This window comes from Haemaphysalis longicornis, unplaced genomic scaffold (assembly GCF_048455015.1).
Source record: "Haemaphysalis longicornis isolate Haplotype H1 unplaced genomic scaffold, Haemaphysalis longicornis Haplotype H1 scaffold_8, whole genome shotgun sequence".
NCBI classification, from domain to species: Eukaryota; Metazoa; Arthropoda; class Arachnida; order Ixodida; family Ixodidae; genus Haemaphysalis; species Haemaphysalis longicornis.
In genome coordinates this window covers 23,266,145-23,287,027 of record NW_027526445.1, presented here as the reverse complement: position 1 = coordinate 23,287,027, position 20,883 = coordinate 23,266,145, and the positions used below count along the sequence as shown (strand labels likewise).

The following is a 20,883-nucleotide window of genomic DNA, read 5'->3' as shown; positions in this document are numbered from 1 at the left end:
TTATTATGTGATTTTTGTGCTTTACAACCCATCAGGCAACACCCCCCTCCCTACTGGGGTCTTTGAGGTATATGTATATAAATAAATTAGTGTGGTCTTTTATCATTTTTGAAGTTATGAGGGCATGGGGGAATATGTGATGAACTTTATGATGTTGAACTATGTTTGCGTCTGCAGTTTGTGCTATAGTCTGGCCTCTCAAGTGTTGAGAAAGGGGTGACGAGGGGAGTGATGGTAGCGGATTTGAGAGAGAGAGAGAGAGAGAGAGAGAGAGAAAACGTTTATTTGAGCTTTCTAAATTGGGAGTGGTTCCCTAGTCCGGGAATCCATCAAGTGAGCAGAGAGCCTTCGCTCTAGAGGCCAGGAGCTGCTGGACGTCCAGACGGTCGCTGGTCAACAGGTTCTCCCACAGCTCAGGGGTGGGATTTGAGTATAGTGGTGCAGTATATTGGTGTACCGACTAGGAATAGGAAGGTTGGACAGGGGGGCTGCTAAGTTGCCTACAGGCGATGGGAATGCCAGGCATGACCACGGGTCCACAGGATTATGGTGTGGGGCAGGATTATGGGAGAAAGAGGTGAAATGTACGCTGTGAGAACTTTCTGGAAAGCTTGCTTGAGGACAGTAAGTGTGGTTATTTTGCCAGTATATGCTGTGGTGGCGGCGAGACTATATGGCTGTCTCATAGGCGGTAGTGGTTTTGGTATCGGCGATGGAGGCGGATGTCAGTAAGTATCGTTGGAAATTAAGGCTCCCCATTGCATGGGCTAGCTGCTTTCGGTGACGAATGCGTAGTTGTGTTGTACCTAAATTGTCTGTAGGGTGTGTATGGCGCAATATAGGGGAAACCTTGATGCGGGTGTGAATATGCGGGGACTTGCGCTCTCGTACGTCACACGAAGTAAAAAAAATACGCCCAACTCCTCTCGCGGGAACCCTGGTGTGATGCGACGCTGAGGAGGGTTCAAGCGCAAGCGGACAGCAACCGTCGACCGAAAGACCGCCGGAGAGCGGCACACCGGTTATATGCGCAGAGCGCCCGAAGGAGAGGAGGCCGCGGAGAGAGAGAGTACTGCACATGCGCAGCACCGCGCGCAGCGCCGCCCACCGGGGGAGTGATAGCGCGCTGGGCCGCACACCCGCAAATGTTGAGAGAGAGTGTTCGCTCTCACCTGGGCACGCGCCGGCGCCAGTGCGTCTGCCGCGGCTATGACGCAACACAATCCAACACAATCCACTTTAATCCAATCCAAGCCTAGCCAAGCGAAGCCAATCCAATAGAATCCAATCCAATGCCCATCGCGAGAGAGTGTTCGCTATCGGGTAGGAGAGGGGGTGAGCGGAGGAGAGTGCCGACGCCGACGACGACGGACGCACGCAGGAAGGACATGGCCGCCGACAAGAGATGCTCTCAGCGTCGCATCTAAAATGTATTCACCGAGGGTTGTCAATAGAGTGCGGCCGGGGGGGGGGGGGCAGCACCATCTATACGGGCTGACTTGCGGTGCTTCTAGGAGGTGAGATTAGCAATTGTTTAGGCCGAGACAAGTGGGCGCGTGGTAGCGGGTAATGCAGAGGGATAAAAAATTTATGGATGGCAGTAATAGATAAAAATATGACCACCTGCTTACTTAGATGCGAAGCCTAAGGAAACAGCAGATCGGGTTGTTAAATGTGCTCTGACTTGGCTCTTCTCAAGTGTGCCCGTTTAGAAGAAAGGCGATGAAAAGAGAAGCTTTATACATGCGAGCTGTGTCATAATCAAAGTCCACAATCCGCCCTTCACAGCCTAAAATAAAAGCTCCCAAAGTCCAAAGCAAAGTCCACTTCAACAAAGCAAAAGTACAAAGCAAACGCCCAAGCTGCGAACCCAAACGAAACGCTGAGCGCCCTTATGCGGTCACAGCACGAGTAGATGGACGCGCTATCATAAGACCATGAATACGCTATAATAAGAGCACGTGCTGTAATAAGACCATAAGATGCGCTAGCGCAAAGAAGGTGAGTTGAATTTCGAGCACAGGAAGTGTCTTTTGCCTGACATGCGAACTCTTCACACGTGCTCGTATGCTCTCTGCCTCCTGGTTACATTACGTCTACACTTCGGTGCATGGAGATTTCAGCAATTCCAGGCACGGATTCTTGCCCAGCCTGAACACTTCTGCTATTAGAAAAGAGTTCATACACCAGGAAGGATCAGAATTTTACGGAGACAAAACTGCATACGCCTGGTGTTAGGAAAGCCATACTTTTTATCTCCAGCTATGAATTTTGCATGTATAATGGCAGGTCACTCGTCTTCATGTCAAAAGACATGTGTCTGGTCTGTAATATTCGCGTCTTAATGGTTGCGCCGATGCCATCTCGTGGTGCTTTCAGCTGCAGCGAGCGCCCGCATTTTTGTTCACACTGCAGCATTATTGTCCGCCCGTGTTTCCCCTTAAGAAAATTTCATGAGAGACCAAATTTCACAGGTGTTACGGAGGTAGATGCGACATAATCCACATAAGTTGAATCCACATAGTAGAGAATCATGTCCTCTAATTACTGTCGCCACGGCCCATTTTGTACCCCTGTTCCCTTCTGTATACCACTGGTACTGACAGGCTTGGTCAATAGCCCCTTTTGATGCTAGATATCCTCTATCCGCGCAAACAAACCAGACTACTTTTAAAAACAGCAAGCTAGAAATAGTCCTGTTGTCATCCAAAGCAGCGATTGGGTCCCGTCATTAGCGTTCTTATGATTATTCTCCTTAAAAGCCAACGCCTTCATCAGAGCGGTATGATAAATCGATGGAAGCTGTCACGTATCCCAGTCTTCTTACTTAGATAACTCGCGCCGTAAGATGGACGAACAAAACCGAAATAAAAGAAGTAAACACCGTGTATTAGAAAAGAAACTGGTCGAAGCAATTCCACCAGAAAAAAAAGGCTGTGCAGCACGACACGTACATACTCTGTAGCACTACAGAAGTTGTTAGTATGTGTATCGACATGTTTGCGCCTTCAAAGCACGCAAGCGTACCTGAGGCTCCGTTATTTTTCTTTCTAGGACATTGGCGCTTGCTTTTTTCACGCATATCTGAACACAGAGAAGTACGAGTAGTACCCACCAAACTGACCGAGTAACCTTGCTCGCCGACGGTGCATGCCCACGCTCGTCGACAGGAATACCGGCTACAATGGTACAGGTATTGTCTTTCCCCATTATTTCTTACCTATGGTCTTTAGCTGCTGATGCTTACAGTTGAGGCCCATACCTATCTAGTGGCTGCCCCAGGAGCCAAAGCTCAACAAAGGGACACCATAGCACTCTGTCTGGAGATTTGAAATGGCTGCGTAAATTATTACGCTGTTATACTGACAGCCGTACATTGGATTTTCTTAACTACGAAATCTGTGTCCGTCGCCAAGCATGATGGCGGTAAAGTGTAACACATTGGCTACTCTTTGTAACAAAGACATTGCACCAAAACTTTTATATTCTCGTTTTTAAAACAAGGTTCCAACCCCTTCCTGCAGGTTCAACTGGCCGAGATTTTGCGCGTCCGGCTTGCCTGGCTAGTGAGTGTCCCAATATTCCCGCCACTGCAGGAAGATCATCTAACCAACCAATTCGGACACCTACGCAATTGACATGCGATGACAGAAGAATCAGCGGGGCTGGTGGTCTTTACGAGTTTGAACTTGGGTTTGTTTGCTTCCGCCTCCCTTTTTTTGACGGAAAAAGAGGCGGAGGTTAAAGAACGTTTATCTTCAGCAAAACGGGTCACAAGACAAACTGCGGCGCGACGCGACCTCTCCACAAGTGCTTGTAGGATCCTTGGCTACTCGCCACTTTGCAAACTTCTTGGCAGAGCATTTTCCCTCTCTCCACTTTTGTGCGTTGAGTTTCAGCGACGTCCGACACGGCTTCCCATCTCAACATCAGTGCCGCGGGGCGCACTCGTGACACCTGTCGTCTGTTCCTTTCTTCTTCAGTTCGCTCCGCCGATGTTCGAAAGACGCCCGCCATGGCTGCAACTTAAGGTAAAGTACACCGCATTTAAAATATTACCACTATAACTTCACTAGAGGGTTATGTCACTTTTACCAAAGTTTGTGGTGCATCTTGGTGAGAGTAATTTTCATAGTAATTGCAGGGAAATGTTCACACATGTTACACATTTTACACAACTGCTAAGGTTAGGGCTGGTTGTATTTTTTTGTTATATTTGCAACGAAAAACTTCTCTATAGGCAGGGTTGTGGTTCAGTGCCATTTTATGGCACTTTTCGATACACAAATTTGGTGCAGCCCTCACTAGTGTTGTAGGACTGGAGAAATTGTGGAGCTGCCTTCTGCTGTCTTTTTTTTTTCAGAGATCGGCCTGCTGCACCTCATTTGGATTTCCGAAATCGCCACTGAGAGTCCTCCTTCCCTCGCAGGTCCGGGTCGTTTGTCCGCTGCCACTCACATCTCTCCTCAAGTGGATCTCATTATCACGTGCTGGAACCCGCACCAACCATCCTCGCCAACTCGACATACGTAGCGCGAACTCGGCGTCTGTGATTCCCACTTTAAGCGCAACATAGGCAGCACGGGGCTGTTCGGCCTTACTCAAACCGATGTACTTTGGCCAGTAATTTTCTCTGCGGTCTTTTTAGATGCGAAGCAGCTTATGGTCGAGCCTGTTCCCTCCGACGTTGTGCGCGTCCACATCCCCACTGCGTATGCCTGGCCAGGCACCACTGATGATGATTGTGACAGGATGCCCATAGGGATTGGCCAACGACAGAATCCATCACGATATAGCTTCACGTTCAAACACCATCGTCATCTATTCCTAGGGGAACCTTGAGTAGTATGCGAGGCATTACTCCTCTCCTCTCCTACGCTTCTCTCCTCTCCGGCATTCCTTCTCTCCTCCCCGAAGCTTATTTCCTCTCCGGGATTGCGCAACGAATGGCAACACCTGCGGCTCCACGCGTGATATGGCGAAGAAGCTTAGAGTTATGATGAAACATTAGGCGTTATGATAAATCACAAACTGTCCTGGGACGACCATGTAACCTATCTTGGTAGCAAACTGTCGCAGGTAATAGGCATTGTTTACAGAAACCGCGAGATGCTGCCGCCGAACGTGATGATCCTAATCTACCAGTCTTTATTTTATTCTCACCTAAACTACTGTCACTTAGTTTGGGGCACTAAGACACAAGAAAACTTACACAAAGTGGATGTCCTACAAAAGAGCTTCTTACGCGTAATGGAAAACGTTCCTCGGTGGCACACAACAACCGAACTTTTTGCCAAGCACAAAATTGTGCCTGTAACTAAATTATATGACTATCGTCTTTGTCATTCGTTCAAGCGTGAAATTAAATATAGTGCATTTCTACTTCGTAAGATTGCTTTGCTAGAGCCGCGAAAACATATAAGCAGAACAAGAAATACAGATACATATAACGTTCAAACATACCGAACAACTTATGGCACGCAAACCCTGGAAAACAAGCTTCCGCGACTGCTCAATAGCTTCGCAGCTAAAAACGCACCCCTTGAAAGATTCACAAATAGAGAGTTATTATCATTTTTCTTTCATAATTTATGTTATCTCTTTGTGTACTTCCTTTGTGTACTTCCTCTGAATATGTGTACTTAGAAAAAGTGTAGTTCAAAGTCTACTTTGAAAAAGTGTACTTCGTTTGAATGTCTTCTGTTCTTTTTTTGCAAATACAAACCATTGCAGCTTTTTATTCCTAACTTTTTGTTCCACTGTGAATCTTGTTTTTTCATGTTTTTTTTTAATTTTACTTTTCCGTAGTAGGTTGTAACAAGGCTTAGAAATGTTATCCCAGTGTTCCTGTGTATTGGTGTTATGTACATTTGGTTGTATTTCCTTTTTCTCATCTTGATCCTTGCTGTTCGCCAAGTTAGGGGTCAGCAGCTTCAGTCAAGCTGTTTTTTGGAGCGCTTACTGGAGCTTTTTTTGAGCTTTTGCAGCTGTTACTGCGCGCCCCAGTCATCCTCTAATGATGATAAAATAAACGCAGTGTATTGTATAGTTAAAGACGCGACGGTAGCCGCTGCATACTCTAGTGGGGGCGCCACTGTAGCTCCCCGGTATAAATCATGCGCACGCATGCTCCGCTTCTCTCATTCTCCCTCAACGCCGCGATCTAACTGAAAACTAAAGGGAACTTGAGTCTACCCCATGGCAGCTTCGCATACTACTCAGGGTTCCCCTACGGGAAGATGGAGAATTTTTTTTGTCATGCGTGTTCGCCCCGTGTCCAAAGTGGTGTTTTTGGCCGTGTACGGGTGTACTCCCTTGGCTTCCGAATGGCGCTCTGTCTCTGTCGGCCCGTCAACCAGCTTACATAGGGCCATATTCCAGCCGTAGGGCTCTGGTCATTCGACAGCTACCTGTGTGCGGCCAAAGTACGGCAACCACAGGTAAGCCTAGATGTGGGCATCGGACTCCTGCCAGTAGGCAGCGGTCAAAAGCCGCGGAAGTTCGGCGAGGCAAACTAAATTGGAGTCCGGCCACCGTACGGTGACTGTCCTGAAACTGGTGAACAACCCCTGCAGTACAACCAGATGACTCAACCGCACTAAGCCGCACAAACCCAACACTCTGGGTCCACTGCTCCCATATCAAAACCCTCACGACACCACCAGACACCGGCTTCGGCGCACCCATGCCTATTTTTATCAGCCTCAGTTCAACACAAAATTCATTTCTTACAAGTTGTCGTTTCTATATTTTCTGGACCGGTTTTGCTGTCGGTTGACGGAAATATTCATTTCTTTGCTGCAGCTAAAATGGGTTTTTTTTTGCCCAGGTTCCGATGTGTTGTGTGCGACCAAGCTGTAATAAACGTAGGAGGGGGGGAGAGAGCGGAGGGCACTAACATTGATGGGTTGAATTTTACAAAGATGAATGGCCAATTTTTAGCAATTTCTCTTTTAACAATCTTCCTGAATACTTCCAAGGTGTGACAAAGTCAATTATTTTTCCAACAGTTACTTGCCCTGGTAGTTGTGTATAAAACCGGAACGCCGTCGTTCATGAAGTGTTTTGGCACTCCATAGAACACTCAGAAACATTGCGTATAATTTCTTTCCCACAAAATGTAGGTCAAGTGTGTGACCGTGGTTCTTAGAAATAAATTTTCTACTCGATCAACTGTTCTTATAAGCTTTCGGAGGGCTGATTCTAGGAGAGATTGATGAGGACATCTATTCTCAATTTATTTTTGATGTTATTTTCATGAGTTACGTTCACAGCACTTGAAAGCCACAAGAACCTAATCTTCCTCTAATGTCACACTTCATTGAAAAACTGTAGACGTGTTGCGAATGACCCCCTGCTTCTGGTGTCTACTGTTCTATCCAACTTTGTCTTCACGCAAGGAACTGTGTAAAAGTGATCTTTCATAATTTGGTGGAAAATAAAAAAAACATATCAATGGTGGTATGTATACAGCAAACCTTGAATATTGTAATGAATAAAACAATAAATATTTCATTCGTCGATATTAAATGCGTAAGGCTCTTAACCCCTCTCATGCGAAATTGCGGCTCGGCACTATGTATACACACCTTCCTCCAGCTTTAAAGTATAACACGGCATCTCTCGCACGCTCCTTTAAAACAGGGACAGCCGTGCTTTAGACTCTAACCATCCCAGTGGCCACGTTTTCGCACGTTCAGGCGCGTCAATGGCTGAGCGTTACTCGTGTTTGGTTATGGCAGTTGACACTTAGTTAGAACAATTGTTCCCTGCTCTTCCCATGTGCTAAGCGGATGCTCACAAAGAGTCGCTTTTCATTAGCTCGTTTTTCTTTATTTATTTATTTAGTTATTTTTTTGTTTACTTGATACCTGCTTCGCTTTTTCAGGCGTTTTAACAGGGGGATACATTATAGTCAGCATGAAATTCGGGACCAAATAACAATAAAATAAATACAGAAATTCCAGTACGAAACATCATTAGAAACAATGTATACAATCACAAGGTGAGAGATCATTCCAGCCTCGTATTGATTTAAGAAAAAATGAATAGCGCATGTGGCCACTTTAAAGGAAGGATAGTTTAAGATTGTGGTCACTTCTTTGGAATATGTAGCATGGCGCTTGGATATACTTTTTCTTATAGATATCAGCTTAAGAAGGGTAGATATAAAAAAAATTCAACCGGTTGTTTCGTCTGTGATCTTTCAGGTTATCCCATTTTAGCTTATTTTTACTTTCTCTCATACAAAGTTGGCGATCCCAATTATCTAAAACAAATCGCATTGCTCAATTCTGTGCGTTTTTCAAGCGTATCGCTTAGATCCTTCGTCCCGAATTTGCGAACTCAGAAAACAAACGGGTACGTTAAGATTAAGTAGAGATGATTTAAATACAGTAGATTTTTTTTAAAGTTAGATAGTTGTTCGCTGAAATTTCGTCCCTAAAAACCAAAAACGACAGCAGGCTTAACTTTACGTTGTCAACGTGGATAGTCCGCCTGAAATCACACGTTATTAAAATACTAGATATATACATTCTTTGGTCGGGCTTAAAACAGCGTTATGTACGCTTTACGCAATCAACTCGTTTGAACAATTGCGTGCAATGGTGACGTGATCACCCTTCTTAAAATTAAACAACATTTCTTAATGGGCACATGTCACAAACTCGAGCGTACGACGTCTAAAAGTACCGTATATATTTTTCATTTTATTGTACAGCGCCTATTTCTTCTTACACTCGGTTCTATTCGCCCGAGACAACGCTGGAAATTTCTCGAACGAAGAGGCGGTAACACGATCTTACGCCGGCTCGCCGGCAAGAAAACAACAAAAATAAAACCTCCGCCGCTCCGGTTTCGTCGAAACTTCCAGTACTTTCGAGGAGGTGCGCGTGGCCTTGCCAGTGCTAAAGAGCGTCGATAATTCTAGAATGGAGAAGAGGGAAGTTATTTCGCTGACGGCGGCGGGCGCGTTGTGTGTGTGCTCTCCTTCTCCGCGCCGGCACGGTTATAAAAGGAGGAGCCGCGCCTAAGCAAGCCAGCTACGTTTGGACGTCGTGATTGACAACGGCATCTGCCAGTTTGTTCATCACACCATCGGCGACCCGCGCCCTGGAGGACTCCAACGTGCTCCCGGGCCTCGAATGACCGTGATCGTCTCGGACGGCCTGGCCTACAGCGAAGCCACGCTTCCCAGGTAGCAGACTCGCCTCCGACAGCGGTGCATCGTCCGGCCCGGTCGGTGAATATGCTGGGACTCTGTCTCTCATATGCATCGAACTGTTCGTTTCTTTTAGTTAACTGCTCCGATTCGTAATCTTCATTGGTTAACGCTCCTGTTTGTATCATTTTGTCGAATTTTGAACTGTTTCTTGTATTAGAATTCCATCTAAGTTGCCTGTAATTATCGATCCGTTACCTCGTGCTTGTGTTTGTAACTTGCCTGTCTGAATATAAGTCTTTGTGTGTTTTCGTTCAAGGCTCTTGCTCATTCTTGCCGCTCTAGTCGGCGAAAGCCGCACATCAGACGGCCACCCCCTTTGTCACCTGTGCCCTGTAGATTCGGTGGGGTTTGTTGGCTCTCTTGAGTCGACTCCCCATATCTTCTGACAGTGCACCCTAATTTAAGGAACCGGGTGACAATTTCTGGCGTCCGCGACAGCACGTCTGATGTGAGCGGTGAGGAGGAGAAAGAGCCTGGAACTTTTTTGGCATAGGTTGCTACTGCCTTCATAAGTTGGTGCTCTTGTAAACTTTCTCTGTGTAGATATACCTAGCTAGAGGCTAGAGTATTGTGGCTAGATTGCGATACATTTGCAATCATGGATTTAGAGAAAATCGTAGCGTTGGGTTGCCAACTGGGCCTGTCAGGGGCCGAACTACGAAAGTGGGTTGCGCAGAAAGAAAAAGAAGAAAACGAGAAGGCTGAGAGAGCAAGGCAGGCAGCGCGAGAAGAGGCAGAAAAAGCGCGAGAAGAGGCTGAGAAAGCAAGACAGGCAGCACGAGAAGAGGCTGAGAGGGCTGAAAGAGAAAGAGAGAAAGAATTTCAGAGACAACTTCAGTTGGAGCGAGAGAAAGCGGAGCTAGAAGAGAAAGCCCGCCAGGCAGAGGCAGAAAGGGAGCGAGCGAAAGCGGAGCGAGAAGAGAAAGCACGCAATGATGAGATAGAGAAATTAAAAACAGAAATCGAGGCACTGCGTTTGGAGAGAGACTCTACGTCAGCCGATCGGAGCATAAGAGAAGAAAATAACGGCGTACGCCTGAACCCGAGCAAGCTCCTTGTGGCATTTGACGAAAAAAAGGATGATCTCGACGCTTACATTCGTCGGTTCGAAGGAATAGCCAGAAGCCAAAACTGGCCGGAAGACCAATGGTCTACTGCTCTAAGCACACGTTTAAGCGGCGAAGCACTGAGCGTGTTTGGGAGATTGACCCCAGAGGACGCCGCTGACTACAGCAAGGTCAAGGCCGCGCTGTTGAAAAGGTTTCGCTTCACAGTAGATGGCTTCCGAGAGAAGTTCAGAAGTGAAACGCCCGCAGATGGCGAAACCGCCACACAATTTGCGGCTCGCCTGAGCCACTACTTCGACCGCTGGACAGAGCTAGCCGAAATAGGAAAGGAGTATGCATCACTGCGGGAGCTGCTGATAAAAGAGCAATTTCTGAATGGGTGTCACCCAAGTCTTTCTCTGTATCTGAAAGAAAGAAGAGTGAAGTCTCTTTCCGAAATGCTGGAACTGGCCGACCAGTACCTTGAGGCGCAGAGAAGCACCAATCTAGGAAGGGCAAAAAGGGACAAAAGAGAAGACTCTGGACGCGTTGAGCCGGAGAAGAAAACGGCCGGTCAGAAGCCCCCGCCCAAGTGTTACCTGTGTAACAAGTTGGGACACCACGCAAATAACTGCCGGAGCAATTTCGCGGGAAGCAACGCTCCAAAATGCTTCAAGTGCGGGCGCCACGGACACAGGGCAGACGTTTGCAGGAGCAACAACAAAGTGCCGCCTCAGGTTTCGTGCGTCTACGCACCACCTAAGCAGCCAAAGCCCGACGAGATCAGCGAAGGCTTTGTAGAACTCAAGAATGGCAAGCAGATCCCGGTCGTGAACGCGGTCATTATGACGGGATCGCAGTTCCGAGGGGAGCGTATGCCCGTTGCTCAGGGAAAGTTGGCCGATCAAGATGTTTCGGTTTTGCGTGATACAGGATGCAGCCTAGTGATCGTGCGAAAAGACCTGGTACGAGATGAAGATCTCACAGGGGAGACTAGCCCCGTGTATTTAGCGGACGGCACCATTCGGAATTTGCCCGAGGCTCAGATCGAGGTACAGACTCCATACTACAGCGGAAGGGTTAACGCCCTCTGCATGAAGACGCCGCTGTACAACCTCATTCTCGGCAACATCAACGGAGTGAGAGCCCCCGACGACCCCATCACTTCACCGACCCAGGAAGAAATACCCCCAGACACGATCACACAGCAAGCTATGGACGAGCCACAGCCCGATGTCTCGGCCGAAGGGGAAGTCGCGGCCGTGGTAACACGAGCACAGTCACAAAAGAAGGCGCGACGCTTTCAGCCGTTAAAGACCGCTGCGCCGACGTCCGAACCACTTGAAGAGTGCAGTTATGCTGAAGAACAAGAAAAGGACCACTCTTTGAAATCCTGCTTCGCACAAATCGGCAAGGAGACGAGAAACTCGAAGAATAAGCATAAGATCGAGTTCAAGCTGGAAGATAACCTCCTTTACCGGCGATTCACCGAGAAGAGCGGTCGGGAAGTACGGCAACTAGTCGTCCCCATAGGCCGCCGACCAACCGTCCTGAAAACGGCCCACGACGGCATCATGGCCGGCCACTTGGGTGTGGAGAAAACGAAGGACCGGATACTGGAAGACTTTTACTGGCCGGGTATCACAGCAGACGTGAAAAGGTTCGTCGCTTCGTGTGACATTTGCCAACGAACGATCCCCAAGGGAAGAGTGCCACGAGTACCCCTGGGAAGGACGCCGGTTATAGAAACACCGTTCCACCGAGTGGCGATTGACATCGTCGGTCCGATCCACCCACCGTCGAAGGCCGGAAACCGATTCATCCTCACGCTGATGGACTGTGCAACCCGGTACCCGGATGCTATTGCACTGCCAAGCATCGAGACGGAACGCGTCGCCGAAGCGCTAGTCGAGATGTTTTCTCGAGTGGGAGTCCCCAAAGAGGTGTTGAGTGACCGGGGGACCAACTTCACATCCGAACTCATGAAGGAAGTGGCGCGGCTGCTCTCAGTACGCCAACTCCACACTAGCCCATACCACCCGATGGCCAACGGGATGGTTGAAAAGTTCAATGGAACCTTAAAACTCATGTTGAAGCGAATGTGTGCGGAGAAACCCCGGGACTGGGATCGCTACCTAGCTCCACTACTCTTCGCGTACAGAGAAGTGCCGCAAGCAAGCCTCGGATTCTCTCCCTTCGAGCTACTGTACGGCCGCCACATCCGAGGTCCCCTGTCCATCCTTAAGGAGATGTGGAGTAATGAAAGTCTGGATGAGGAGACCAAAACGACGTATCAACATGTTCTCGACCTTCGTAACAGGCTGGAAGAAACCTGTCGCGTAGCGCACGAAGAACTCGAGAAGGCAGGGGCCCGTTATGCGAAGTTGTACAACCGAAAGACGAGGAATCGACGATTCCAGACCGGAGACAAAGTCTTAATCCTGCTCCCGACGGATAACAACAAGCTCCTTCTCCACTGGAAAGGACCATTCGAGGTGAAAGAAAGAAAAGGGGAAGCAGACTACGTCATCGAAACACGCAGTGGGCCCAAAATCTTTCACGCCAACCTGCTGAAGAAGTACGAAGAAAGGAAACCCAACCCCGAAAAGACAATGTGCAACGCGATATGCCGCGTGTCTGAAACTAGTGAAGAGAGCAGCATACCGGTTCCGGAATTTGTCAAGACGGAAGGCATCGCTGACGTCAAATTTTCCCCGCACCTTACAACAACGCAAAAGGCCCAAATTGAGGCAGAACTGAAGCAACATTCTAAGATTTTCTCGAACGTTCCAGGAAAAACTAATTTGGTGGAATGCCACCTGGAGCTCACCACCGACACTCCAGTTCACGTAAAGCAATACCCACTGCCGTTTGCTACGGTGGAGAACATGGAGAAGGAAGTTCAGGACATGAAGACCCTGGAAATCATAGAAGAATCGGTGTCTCCGTATAACTCCCCGGTGTTGCTGGTGAAAAAGCCCGACCACACCAATCGGTTCGTCGTAGACTACCGAAAACTCAACAACATACTAGTCGCCGATTCAGAACCAATGCCCCGAGCCGATGCCGTATTTGCGGCCGCAGGCGGCAAAAAGTACTTTTCCAAATTGGACTTTGTAAAGGGGTACTGGCAAATTCCTCTTTCGGAGGAGTCCAAACCCAAGACTGCCTTTTCCACAACGTCAGGACTTTACCAGTTCCGTTACATGCCGTTCGGAATCAAAACCGCTCCCGCCGTCTTCGCCAAGCTGATGCGGAGAATCGTCAACGGTGTCCCCGGGGTTAATCATTACTACGACGACGTGTTAATTGCCAGCAGCACGTGGGAAGAGCACGTTGCATCACTCCGAGAGCTTTTCAGCCGAATTGAAGCGGCTGGACTGACCGTACGCCCGAGCAAGTGTGAGTTCGGGGCAACAGAGATTGACTTCCTCGGACATCGAATTGGGCAAGGAGAACTAGCACCGCTGGAAAAGAACCTGGAAAAGATCCAGACAGCGCCGCCTCCGAAAACAAAACGGCAAGTTCGGGCATTCCTCGGCCTAACAGGCTATTATCGCGAATTTATTCCGAACTATGCCGAGATCAGCGCACCGCTAACCGAACTCACCAAAAAAGGGGAAAACAACATCGTCAAGTGGAGCACCGCTCAAGAAGAAGCCTTCCAAGAGCTCAAACGGCGTATCTCTAGCCCACCTATACTTAGACTCCCAGACTTCACTCAGACATTCGTGCTCCGCACTGACGCCTCCCAAACCAGCCTCGGCGCCGTGCTCATGCAACGCTACGAGGGCACGCTTCACCCTATAGCGTACGCCAGCAGGAAACTTGTGCCCCGAGAGGCCTCTTATAGCACTATTGAAAGAGAATGTCTTGCCCTTGTTTGGGGAGTCCAAAAGTTCAACGCGTACTTGTACGGTCGGCCGTTTATCGTACAAACCGACCACCAGCCACTCCGTTACATTCAGCAAGCAAAACAGCTGAATAGTAGAGTCCTCCGCTGGAGTCTGCTTTTACAGGAATACCAGTTCACAGTCGAACATATTAAAGGGAGCGATAATGTGGGAGCAGACTACCTAAGCAGAGTGTAAACCCAGGTATACCTGTAATTGTGTACCGCGAGTAGAATGTTTAGGTTGTATATTCACAAGGTGGTGCCTGACGTTTACATTCGCGACTTCTATATTGTACCAAACGTGAAGTTTGTAATTATGCGTATTATCTATTGTACAGTATATTTGCCGTGTATTGTTGGCGTTACTAGTGGTGGCATTCGTGAACGTTGTAGTTGTCGACTGCTAGAGCTTTATTGTGCTCAAACTTATGAGTTGTCCCTAGGATGTGTATTTGTTGAAAAATCCGCGCCAAACCGCTGTTCTGTACGCGAATTCTGTACCTGTCATTACTATTATGAAGAACATTGGGCTGTACTTTATTTTGTGTTCGTAGGCACAGCCTCTTTTTGTTCCCTAAGTGTGAACGACGCGAACGCACGACTTTGTGAGTTTTGGGAATATTATTGCATAATATTCTGAAACTGGGGGGCTGTGTCACAAACTCGAGCGTACGACGTCTAAAAGTACCGTATATATTTTTCATTTTATTGTACAGCGCCTATTTCTTCTTACACTCGGTTCTATTCGCCCGAGACAACGCTGGAAGTTTCTCGAACGAAGAGGCGGTAACACGATCTTACGCCGGCTCGCCGGCAAGAAAACAACAAAAATAAAACCTCCGCCGCTCCGGTTTCGTCGAAACTTCCAGTACTTTCGAGGAGGTGCGCGTGGCTATGCCAGTGCTAAAGAGCGTCGATAATTCTAGAATGGAGAAGAGGGAAGTTATTTCGTTGACGGCGGCGGGCGCGTTGTGTGTGTGCTCTCCTTCTCCGCGCCGGCACGGTTATAAAAGGAGGAGCCGCGCCTAAGCAAGCCAGCTACGTTTGGACGTCGTGATTGACAACGGCATCTGCCAGTTTGTTCATCACACCATCGGCGACCCGCGCCCTGGAGGACTCCAACGTGCTCCCGGGCCTCGAATGACCGTGATCGTCTCGGACGGCCTGGCCTACAGCGAAGCCACGCTTCCCAGGTAGCCGACTCGCCTCCGACAGCGGTGCATCGTCCGGCCCGGTCGGTGAATATGCTGGGACTCTGTCTCTCATATGCATCGAACTGTTCGTTTCTTTTAGTTAACTGCTCCGATTCGTAATCTTCATTGGTTAACGCTCCTGTTTGTATCATTTTGTCGAATTTTGAACTGTTTCTTGTATTAGAATTCCATCTAAGTTGCCTGTAATTATCGATCCGTTACCTCGTGCTTGTGTTTGTAACTTGCCTGTCTGAATATAAGTCTTTGTGTGTTTTTCGTTCAAGGCTCTTGCTCATTCTTGCCGCTCTAGTCGGCGAAAGCCGCACATCAGACGGCCACCCCCTTTGTCACCTGTGCCCTGTAGATTCGGTGGGGTTTGTTGGCTCTCTTGAGTCGACTCCCCATATCTTCTGACAGTGCACCCTAATTTAAGGAACCGGGTGACAGCACACCAAGAAGCTATTACTTTTATATGTGCTTCGGTTACTCCAAATCTCGTTAGTTTTTTCGGATGCATTTTTCCGGATGCAAAACACCACTATCTTCCTGTGACAAATCACTATGACTACACCATAATGCCTGAAATATGTTTCAACATAGCTGGTATATATAAATTAATTAGTGGTCTTTGTAATTATTCCTCCTCTGGTTATGACAACATCACCAGAAAACTTCTAAAATACACGTCCACCTACAGTGCCATCCCACTAAGAATAATTTTTCAACAATCATTAGATACGTCCAGTCTGCCCACATCATGGAAAATCGGAAAGGTGGTTCCAGTTTACAAATCGGGGAAGAAATCTAATCCAGCTAACTACTGTGCTATTTCTCTTACAAGTACTTGTGCAAGCTTTTAGAACACGGCATTTACTCCAACTAGGTAAAATTCCTAGAATCACACTCATTTTTCACATCGGCACAACATGGATTTCGCAAATCATACTTACGTTAAACTAAACTTGCACTGCTAACTCATAAGCTGCATCAAATCCTACATCGCTCATCACACGCCGACTGTATTTTTCTGTATTTTTCAAAAGCATTCGATAAGGTATCACACACACTACTGCTCAATAAACAAGGAAAACTAAACATACATGGGAATGTCCTTAGATGGATTCAGTATTTTATAACTAATCGTATCCAATTTGCTTCAGATAACGGCCTTAACTGCCAACGAAGTAATGTTGATTCTGGTGTACCCCAAGGATGCGTCCTTGGTCCGCTTTTATTTCTTGTCTATATTAACGACCTTCATAATGCCTTGAGTTCTAATTTACACCTTTTCGCAGATGACTGTGTTATATTTCGGGAAATAACCAGTGAAAATGATAGTTGCATACTTCAATCTGATCTCTCTGCTATTAATAACTCGTGTAATACCTGGCTAATGGAACTGAATATAAATAAATGTAAAGCCGTGCATGTTTCTAGGATTAACGTAACTCGATGTTCCTACTACCTCAATAATGTATGCTTGTAATCCGTTGACTCTTACAAATACTTAGGTGTCCATATTACTTTTAACCTAGCGTGGGATGATCACGTCGAATATGTTGCTAATAACGCTAACAGAATGCTGGACGACTTGCGTGGGAACTTCCATTATGCACCCTCATCATTAAAACTACTATTGTATAAAATATTTGTGGGCTCTAAATTAAAATATGCTTCATCAGTATGGGACCCCAGTTCCGATAAACTATACCTACCATCTTGAAATGGTCCAGAATAACTCTGCACGCTTCATGATTTCCAATTATAACCGTACAGCCAGCATAATTACATTGAAGTCCAGTCTTGACCGGCCGTTACTACAGACTTGTCGTAAAATTTCTTGCCTCAGCTTATTTCACAAACTACACGATCATAATGAGCTACGCCGTAAATTAATTCCCTCTCCGTCATACCTTTCCCATCGCATTGATCACGCTCACAAAGTAAGTCTCAATTCATGTCTTACGAGAACGTTCACGCAATCATTTATACCTGTTACATCATGAGACTTGAACCACCTTTCTGCAGAAGTTGTATCGATTACTGATAACCATTTTTTTCACGATGCCCTTCCTAATATTGTATAAGAAGTTGAATTTATCTTTACATAACAAACTGATTGCTTTATTTGCGTTTCTATTACAGCTGACTGATTTTGTTATTTTCCGGAATTTTTTATTCACTTGAACTGAATGTATCTTTATATAACAAACTGATTGCTTCATTTCCGTTTGTAATTTAACTGACTGCTATTTTTATTGTGTTTGTATTGTAGATTGTAAACACTCCCCTCTGTAATGCTTTCCGGCCCTGAGGGTAAATAAATAAATAAAGAAATAATTATCAATAGTCCTCTAAACTACACAGTCATCCGCGAACCGCCTGAACTGAGATGAACCGCCTGTTGTCTTACAGAGAGTTAATGAGCTATGCGTGCAATAACAAATTCATTCAGTCTTTAGCATAGTAATTTACTATCAAGGTCATGAGGAACAACGTTGAATGCTTTTTAAGGTCCAGGAAAATCCGGTCAAAAACTTTACGCTTATATATTGCTTGAGGCAAACCATGCATGAACTCAGCAAGCTTCTACAAGCCTACCTGTTGTTCAGTATTGTTCACCACGAAGATGCGCACTATGCCCAAAAGGAGGGCATATGCATAGGGTCCCGCGTAGTCCCGTACATGTCCGAAATCTTCCTGGCAGCATGCGCAAGGGGAATCGAGTCTAGTCTCGAAGAAGACAGCGTCCTTTCTATTTTTTGCTGCGCAGAAGACTTCCTCGTCTTGTGCAACAGAACCACTGGCGCTCCTCCAAACCGTTGCCTGAACACTGTCCCCAAATTCTTCATGGAATGCTACGCGGATTTCTCCTTCACACACGAGCTTCTTGAAAACGCGTCAGTGAGGTTTCTGGACATCATCATTCACTTCCGCAGCATCACGGTTGTTGGAGGTACGAGCCCCGTTCGACAAAGCCTTTTCTTGCCCACGCGTCTGGCCACTCCAAGACTGTCAAGACAGCAGTGGCCACTACGGCCTTGCTACCGGGACTGAAAAAGTCCTCTCCACCCCAAATGGCTACCATCTACGGGGTCGTTGCCTACAGAACGTGGCTTGCCCAAAAAGCTTGCTCAAACCTTTCTGTGAAGCGCACCTGCAGAAGATAAGCGTAAAGAGAAGACAGGGCCTCCACAACCCACTGAAGGGAACAGAAGATGGATTGCAGTTCTGCCATACGTACATGGGTTTTTCCATGCCATGAAAAAAGTGGGTATAAAACATGGCGTCAAAGTCGTATTCTCCGCCTCCAACAAGGCCTACGGCATGTGCCACCAGGTGAACGGATGCGCGTCGTTGCCAGTTTGCGTGAAAAACACAGGATAAGAAATGCAGATTGCAGCGAAAGTGTGATCTACAAAATTCACCTGATGTGCTGGTCCGTCTACATCGGACAAACCGGCCGTTGCGTGAAGGATAGGGCCTGAGAACATGCTGCTTCCGCCTCCCGAGAAAAATCCCTGTGTGCGTTCCTCTAGCGCTGTCTGGTTGCTAGCGTCGAGCGGCACACTCCCCTCTCGTTCTTGCCGCTCCGCTTGGTCCCGGTGGTCTTCCTGTTTCTCATCTTTAACCTCCGGTTCATTTCCGTCGTCTGCTTGCGCGTTGTCGCTGTTCGGGGATGTCAATCATCACACAAGGCTTTGTTGTTATCCCAAATGTAAAATAAAACTTTTTTTTTAAACAGCAGTCATAAAATTAGATGAAGAAACATGGTGCAGTGCATATAGTGGTGGCTACAAACGCACGAGTTTAGCCTTTTCTGTGTTTATTCATACAAAATATTGCTACAAAATTTTTCATATATCGTCAGAACAACTGCTGGAAACTTGCCCTTTAGCGCGACCTTGCCTTTCTTTGGCTTGACGTGGGTTGAGTACCCGTGTGGCGGCCGCTCGCTCGACTCCTTGTAGGCCAGTTATTTTCGGCGAACCACGGCCATCTCGGGTGAGAAATTTCGGCCGGGTCGATGTAGTTGTCTTCTAGAGTGCTTTCCATTGCTCGATGGGGCGAATAGCCTCACGCTAGTGCGTCTATGAGGCCTGCGGACGAGTCGTGGCAGCGCTATGACTGGCGAGGCTTAACTTTCCCGTCGGTATGCCACAGTCTTGTGGCAATATATGTTCTTCCGGTCGCCCTTATGGTCTACTATTACGTCAAGTGAGTACTACCTCATTAGATGTTCACCTGGCACCCCTCATTACTGCTTGACAAAGGAAGTTCGTTCAGTTAAGGAGTAATAACCCCGGGGGCGATGAAAAACCCGTCGGTGTAGTTAGGCTCCCTAACGGCTTTTTCCTCACACAAAGAAAAACCGGAAATACATCGGCCAGTCTCTTTCCAAATGCCATTTGGGAGAAGTGCATGGTCATCGGTGCCCAGGTTCCTGCCGTTCTTCTGCTTAACTCCGCTATCCGAAGGAATGACGGATTACTTGGAACCTTACGTCTCCAAATCTCCTCCTGAATACCACTTCGACACCTTCTGCGGTCGGTTGCCTGCCGTAATTATGGTGTAGACCGCTCACCGAATGAAATATTTACGCTCTGGAGCCGTGTGTCGTGCGGTCTCCTTTACAACACTGCTTGCCCAAAGAATGCGAATATTCGGCACCCGGACAATTCCCGTTCCGCCAAGGAGAAGCGAGCGCACGGGGCCCGCCCTCCGGTCGGTCTCTTTCCACACACCCACTGCCACTAGAATACGAAATCTTTGGGGTCGGTCACTTGCCATGTTTCGAATGATCACCACTTCCCGTATAAAAACGGATGCCCTCAGGGCATACATTGTCCGGTCTTTTTAAATTGAATAAATGGTTGCCGTGTACGTACAGTTGGCTGTCTGGAGACCGGTGCCTGGAAAAATACCGAAGTGCTGGTGGCCGAATGTTCTGGGCCAGTACCTGGATGCTGGCTGGACGTGCCAGAAAGCGGCCACAGACAGGCCGACCTTCGGCCACACTTTCTGTGCTGCCTGGAATACGCAGGTGAATTGGCGAGTAGAATGACACGCCAGAGATCCCGTCATGAATGCTAGACGGAGTTCGCAGGTCAAGCAGGCCGACGCCGAGCACTCCTCAAGAGGCGCACGCTCACGAGCGCTCAGTGGTTTTCCTAGGAGACATTTTCAGGTAATGCTATCCGGCGGAACGGAAAGCTTGAACAGCTCTGCCGCCAGAAAAACTGTGACGCAAATGAATGCTGCGCAGAACTCCCTAGAAATAAAAGCACCGTTAAATGATGAATGCAGGTAAAGAGGAGCGTGTATTGTGCTTCACACATCAAGGTGTCGTATACAATGTGCTTGTCCGGTCCGCACAGAAGGTTGAAGATGAAGAAATACTGTGGCTCGATATTTTGCATTTCGCGCTCTTTCGCCCAAAGTCCTCACGCTCTAATAAAATTCGGCTTTGCCGGGTGTGCTGGAGCTAAAATAAATGCAACTACATATTCAGGGAGTGTACTT

At 47.5% G+C, this 20,883-nt stretch overlaps 1 protein-coding gene across 1 annotated transcript; it reads left to right on the top strand.

Annotated features, from left to right (window-relative positions):
• The first annotated feature begins 9,674 nt into the window (after nucleotides 1–9,674).
• On the top strand, nucleotides 9,675–16,659 carry LOC144148215 (uncharacterized). The gene is made up of 2 exons (XM_077679796.1): nucleotides 9,675–13,792; nucleotides 16,656–16,659. The coding sequence occupies exons 1-2, from the start codon at nucleotides 9,825–9,827 to the stop codon at nucleotides 16,657–16,659; spliced, it is 3,972 nt and encodes a 1,323-aa protein (XP_077535922.1). The 5' UTR covers nucleotides 9,675–9,824.
• The last annotated feature ends 4,224 nt before the right edge of the window (nucleotides 16,660–20,883 follow it).

Bases quoted from the DNA above. Each gene is read 5' to 3' on its own strand.
- LOC144148215 (XM_077679796.1), top strand. From the start codon at position 9,825: ATGGATTTAGAGAAAATCGTAGCGTTGGGTTGCCAACTGGGCCTGTCA.